The following is a 7,117-nucleotide window of genomic DNA, read 5'->3' as shown; positions in this document are numbered from 1 at the left end:
TGGGGGCTAGTTGAAATAATGGACCGATTTCAGCCTTGGGCCGAAAAAATTATATGTACAAAATTGCGACCTGTACTCTGCGCTCAAGCTTTACATTGACAGCCAGCCAGACGGACGGGCATCGTTTAATAGACTCAGAAAGTGATGCTGAGTCGATCGGTATACTTTAAGGTGGGTGCTAGACTAATATTTTTGGGCGTTACAAACATCTGCACAAACGCATAATGCCCTCCCCACTATGGTGGTGTAGGGTATAAATACTACACTGTTTTATTCAAGAAAATACTAGTATTACAATTTAAGTGTTTATGGATTGTGTTTTTTATGGGGTGAAAAAGACGACAAACGATGTTTTAATGAAATTTGTACTGCAATGTACAAATAACTCCTTATTTTAGATGAACGGAAAACTGTTAACTATTTAAGTTTGTATTGGGATAGCTGTGTCTGCAAAATCATAATAAAGCCATGTTAATCATGATAGCTTATTTCATTATATCATCCAAATTCATTAAATCTATTAAAATTACTTACTTACACCATGTCTTACCATGATTGATTCTATTCTTGATTCTATTAACAGCACAATATAATCATTTACTCGAAACCGAACTGTATGGGCTCCTAGTGAGTGGCCTACAGTTATTCGGTTTCTAAACTGGAAAATGTTCTCTGATCTGCAATTTTTAATACAACCGTGATTACAATTAAATACAGCTATTTAGACAATAGCGAGGAAAAGCCTATTAACATTGATTTAAATACTTCTACGGTGCGTGGACCTCATCCGCTATACAACACAGAATTAAAAATTTCGTCACATAAATTCAAAGATGTAAAAGCTCTTTGCAATAAAAATATGTTTTTATAACGACTATATTACCCTAAAAGATTCCCAAAATATTAAAGACGCCTTCAACGATATATATGAAGAAGATGCGCCTTAATTTCCTAAGCACCTACTAATTATGTTAAATCTTTACTATGATTTATAAAAAATGTTTACTGTAAGAAAATATTTTTTCTTTGTAAAGCAGAGACGGTAAAAATAACGTAAGCTCCAAAACGTTATTTTCGCGGTTAGGGCTCGATATATTGTTTTGGAAAATTTCCTTATAATATAATAAAAAACTTGTTTTCCATATCTAACATTTAATTTTTTCTACTGAAAATACTTCAGAAAAACAATCTAAAGAATAATTGACAGATTTTGGCCATGAAAAAACGCGGTTTTGGTTAAAGACGAACACGGAACTGTTGTTAAACAAATGTATTTCGTATGCAAATTACCCATCAGTTCTGCATTGACTACTAAATAAGTCAATATATCCCTTATATATAGTAATTTTAACTAATGATTCATTATTTTGCTGACTCCAATTAACATAATTTTGGGTCATTTGACACGTATGTGCTCTTTGTAATGCAGAGAGAAGAAAGTTGGTTACTTTATACATCCCAGGTAATCTAGCGTGAAGTCAATCGTCACTTTAGTGTACCAAGTAATCTAGGGTTCAGTCACTTTAAACTTTTTTCTACTGTACCCACTGCGTCTAGTAGCCTTTAATTTAAATTAAGAAGTTGCATATTAAAACAGGTCAAAATTATTGGTGTAAAATAGTAGGTATTTATCTTTAACAGATAAAAAGTTACAGAATTATGATCAGAAAACGGACAAAATTTCCCACTGTGCAACGATCCAGTGTACAAAGATGGTTTAAATTAAAAAGAAATATTTCATATTAAATATTAAACATACTCATATATATAATTTCACCTCTAATCTTGAGGCTCCACGACTAAATCTTTTTAACGTTAAGAGTATATATATATACGGCAAAGCCATAATTTTACGGAACTGAATCTGAGTACATATATTGGCAATTAAAAAACTGACCGTAAATTGTCTGTAGTCTGCGAAGTTAAAATCATAAATTCCACAATAATTTTGGAAAAGGGTAGTTTTTATATCGTTGTGTTATCAGAATAAACAAAAAATAAGTTTCCTTGAACAAAATATTTACAAATTCCATCTATATATTGGAATTTTAGTGTTAATGTGAATAATCTTTTTTGTAATCATTGCCTTAAAGATGGTTCAATGTATGCATTTTTAGAGCTAAAACATTTAAGAGAATACGACTTAAGATTATTATGCATGTGCCTCTCTTTATTTCAATGAGTATTTGTTTAACCGCTTACAGGTGGTACAACAAGTAATGTAAATCCAAGTGTGATTTATATTTAAGGAACCCAACAGTTAAGCAAGCAGTCAATGTATACCTTATAGACAGTAATTGTCACTAATGACACATAACTCATAACATGACTCATAACACATGGCTGACTCCAATTTATATATTTTAGGCCATTTTGCACGTATGTGCTCTTTGTAGTGCAGATAGAAGACAATTGGTTACTTTATACATCCCAGGTAATCTAGCGTGAAGGCAATTGTCACTTAAGTGTCTCTAAGTAATCTAGGGTGTAATCATCTTAAATGTTTTGTGAGGTTTTATACAAATTGTGTTGATATTATTCTCATAGAGTTTCTTTTTATGTCTGCTTAAGTATACTGATATCCCATGTAACATAGCGTGAAGACAATAGCCACTTTAGTGTCTCTTAGTAAGTGATTAAACTTTAACCGTTTATTTTGTGGTGCACTTTAAAAAATAGTTATTTTACCCATCAGAAGCAACCTATTGGAGAGTTGCTGAAGGAAGGTTTGTTTACAAGCAATCGTTTATTGGATTGTCTATGATATTTTGTTTTAGCTGACTATTTGAGGTTAATTAGGAACCATACATGTTGAAATAACTGGTTATGTATCTAGTAAGGTAATTGAAGCTACATAACCAGTATGTGAATCCAATGCGTTCACTACTTTTTACCAGCTATCAGACAGTCCCATTGTAATTAAAAAGGATCAATTGATCTACTGCCTAGGGCATTCACGTGTTAAAATAACTAGTCATGTAGCTGATCAAGTAACCAGTACATAGCTAGTAAGGTAACTGACGCTTCTAACCAGTATCTGTATCCAATGAGTTGACTTCTTTGGACTAGTTATCAGACAGTCTCATTGTAATCTTAAATAATGGGCTTAAATAAGTATCTCTCAATGTACAGCATAGTGTTTAAAATTATATCAAAACTGATCTACTGAGTCTCAGATACATATATTATTTCTTTAAAGCTAAAATATTGGAATTACCAGATTTCCGATGAAAAATACACGAAATATACTACTATTCAATTTTGTATCCAAATTGTAGTCGGCCTTCTTTAGGGGGTTAACAAACACAGAAAGAGCTCTGAGCAAATATTGTCATTCCAAGTATAAAATAAAAAATATTTAAACAACTAAAGTCAGTATTAATTTCAAGCTTCGTATATAATCAAGTTTTCAAACAGAATTAACAGCGAGTAATATTTTTATTTTTTTTTATAGTTCGTTGTCTTTAGAACTTGTGTAGCTAAAAGTAAACGAACAAAAATGTTGAAAATCTGTAAGAATAAATTGTTTAACAGAAGTTTATAAATATAAAAAAATTCTATAAAAAAATATATTTTATTTAAGATGTTATCTTGGCGATATTGATACAATCATTAAATGCTCAATATGATGTCAACATGACAAATAGAAGAAGCGGTAGTGTAGGGGACAGTGGAAAAAACACATACCAATCAGCAGATATGAATCCTCAATATAATTATAATACACAATTGGGAAATACAAATAATACCACAGTATCAAATTCACCTCAATTACCGGGTCAAAATTACAATACTAATTCGAGAAACTCATTTGGAAATGCAAATGATTTGCCAGAGAACCACTCATTTATGCATCATAAAGAGCACCGATTAAATAAGACTCAGCCAATTGCAAGTACTTCCATTTTAAACGATTTATCAACAAATTCGCCAGCATTTGATGTAAAAACTACACAACACTCTTCAACATGGCAAATGTCCACAGGAGAAACTTTTAATGAAAAACTTTTTGGAATCTTGTCTTCAAAGGCCCAAAATGAAAACCTTGTCTATTCGCCCATTTCATTGCAAACACTTTTGGCATTCATCTTTACCATGTCTAGTGGTCAACTATATGAGGAATTGGCTCAATTGTTGGCAATGCCCAAAAATCGCACATATGTTGCCAAAACTTTTGAAAATATTTTACAAACGGCCTCATTAAATACTCCACCCACAACACTTATTATGGCCAATAAATTGTACTACGATTTTCGCTTTGGGCCAATTGACCAAAGCGTACATAATTTTGCAAAAAAATCTTTTGAAAGTGAATTGGAACAAATTGATTTTTTGTCTGCCAAAAAAGCAGCCAGTACTATTAATTCATGGGTTAGTGAGAGAACCCGAAATCTGATACGCGACATTGTTACACCCTCATCCATAGCCGGAGATACTAGTGCTTTATTATTGAACTCCATTTACTTCAAAAGTGAATGGCTAATAAAATTCGATTCATATGATATAGAATCTCAAGATTTCTTTGTTGCCAGGAATGTAAAAGTTTCCGTTGATATGATGTACAATGAAGATGTATTTCGTTATGGTGATTTTCCAGATGATCTGCAAGCATCTGTGGTTGAATTGCCTTATAAAGGATCAGAGTTATCAATGTTACTTATTTTACCCAAAGAGATGGAAGGCTTAGCAAATTTGGAAAGGAAACTGAGAAACTATGATTTCGATTCAATATCCGAAAAACTTAAAAGAGAGACTGTGACTGTGAAATTACCAAGATTTAAAATTGAATTTGAAACTGACATGATAAAACCATTACAAGAGGTAAGAATTTTATTGTTGAAACTGCGATACAAATGTTGTGATTCCATTTTCTACAATAAATATTTATTAGCGACCCTATAAATTATATCGACCCCTTTGCGGGAAATTATCGTATGTTACAAAAACCAAATTTTACAGGAGAGCTTTATTATTAAATTTCTTTGCTTTCGCTGGTATCATCAATACCAAATTTTAAATCCGATACAATAACCGATTTAGCAAATTAAATTTCACATACGTTAAAATTAACTTAAGTAGTAATATTTCCATAAATATGGGGAATATCGGTATATTTTGATATGTATAAATGTAACATACGATCATTTCGCGCAAAGGGGTCGATATATATTCTGGGTCATTATAGATAGCGGAAACGATATGGCGATGTCAGTCTGTTTTCTGCAAAATGTACTGATCCTCAAGTGGTATCAATATATCAAATATAGTCATTAAAAATATAATATCGTAAATCGGACCATAAGTGCTTGAGATATATGTAAGTAAATATCTGGTTATTACAAGATTTTGGGAAAAATATTTTTTTATCACTACTTTTTCAAAAAAAAAATCCGATAAATTTTTAAAAATCTACACTAAAAATATCTATATTAATATCTATTAAGTCTGGGCAGTTCTAAACATTGCACTCTGACTTGTTTTCATTTTCTTTTGTTTGACATAACAGGCAATGTATAATTGAGAATGTACTTTCTAATAAAATACACCACTATGTGGGGTGGTCATAATGGGTTTGTTTCAAAAATAATGTTCCAAATAATACAGTTTAACCCAGATTCACTTCCTTAATCGATGAAATGATGCCCTGAGTCGATGTAACGAAGACTGTTTAAATACGGCTGTTTAAAGACCTTTGTATGTCCGATTGAGTATCACTATGATTCGCTCTTTCTCTCTTTATAGAAATCATTTCAATTTTTAATCAAACTACACAATTGCGAAGAAAATCTTTGATAGTTTTCACATGTGTCTTTTTCGACCGGTCATTTTAAGGATTATAAATACATAAATCACTCTACCAAATTCCACGAGGATACTTTAGAAATGTTTCTATTATGTCGATAACATGATCAGATTCTTACAAATAAATTTATTTACCAAAATTAGTCTGAGGCCCATAAGTCTTTTAAAATTATTTTTTCGGTATAAAATTGCTCGTAAATAAGTTTAATTTAAATCAAAGCACAAATAAAGTTTTATTTTATGACCAACACATAAATATAAAAATAAATAACCATTAATCACTACAGTACAAACACAGTTCTACAAGTCAAACTTAATAATAAATCAACGAACTTTAACTCAAATTTTGAAGGATACCCATAGGTACCATTTTCATTCTCCCGAAAATAATTTTAAAGCTAAACTACCTCAAGTAAATAATTGTATCGTGATAAACTTCAATGCGAATAAGTTTCGTAATTATACTTTATTACTTTTTACTGTTTTGTCAAAAAATGTTATACATACATAAATTTGTTTAATTTTTTTATAAATTTTTTCTGTAGCACTTATTATTTAAATTGTTGTAGGACTGTTCCTAACAACATATATTTTTATAACTAAATTTTAACAATAAATTTTTTGTTATGTCCACAGCTGGGTCTTAATGCATTATTTAATAATGCTGGCAGTATAAATCTGTTTAAGAATCAACAAAAACCTTTAAACATCGATCAATTCAAACATAAAAGTTTTATAAATGTAAATGAGGCCGGTACAGAAGCTGCTGCGACAACCGGTTAGTATTATGATTAATTTCGTATTTAAAAAAGTTTTTATTGATTTATCTTAACATTTTAATTTCAGTTGCGAAATATATTCCACTATCAATACCGATCAATATGAAGTACTTTGTAGCCGATCATCCATTTTTATTCGTAATTCGTGACTCAAATGCAACCTATTTTATTGGACATGTAGTACAATTTTAACCTCAATGTACATATATAAATATTTAGTTGGATACACATTTATCTTATATAACTATTCCTATTTAATAAATAATTAAGATGTAATTCATTTTTAAAAATTTATTTTAATCTTGGGACCAGTTCTCATTTTTCTTTCGACCTGGCAGTTAGGCTTTAGTGAATTTAAAAAAATAGTACGATTTTAATAGAATGGCAGTAGATGAAATATATATTCCGACAATGATTGTATTCTATGACAACCCTGAATATCTCCAATAGTTCCCGAGATACAGAATTATTTCTAAAAAATGTTTCTAAACCACTGAGTATTGGGACATGGGATTCTATGACAACCCACATTGTTA

General features: G+C 30.7%; 1 protein-coding gene across 1 annotated transcript; it reads left to right on the top strand.

The window, feature by feature from the left end:
* Positions 1–3,377: 3,377 nt before the first annotated feature.
* LOC135959668 (serine protease inhibitor 42Dd-like) lies at positions 3,378–6,875 on the top strand. The gene is made up of 4 exons (XM_065510670.1): positions 3,378–3,512; positions 3,584–4,821; positions 6,439–6,580; positions 6,649–6,875. The coding sequence occupies exons 1-4, from the start codon at positions 3,500–3,502 to the stop codon at positions 6,771–6,773; spliced, it is 1,518 nt and encodes a 505-aa protein (XP_065366742.1). The 5' UTR covers positions 3,378–3,499; the 3' UTR covers positions 6,774–6,875.
* Positions 6,876–7,117: the final 242 nt, after the last annotated feature.

The sequence above is a fragment of the Calliphora vicina genome, chromosome 5 (assembly GCF_958450345.1).
Source record: "Calliphora vicina chromosome 5, idCalVici1.1, whole genome shotgun sequence".
NCBI classification, from domain to species: domain Eukaryota; kingdom Metazoa; phylum Arthropoda; class Insecta; order Diptera; family Calliphoridae; genus Calliphora; species Calliphora vicina.
Note: the sequence above shows the minus strand (reverse complement) of the source record. Positions and strands in the feature narration are given on the sequence as shown.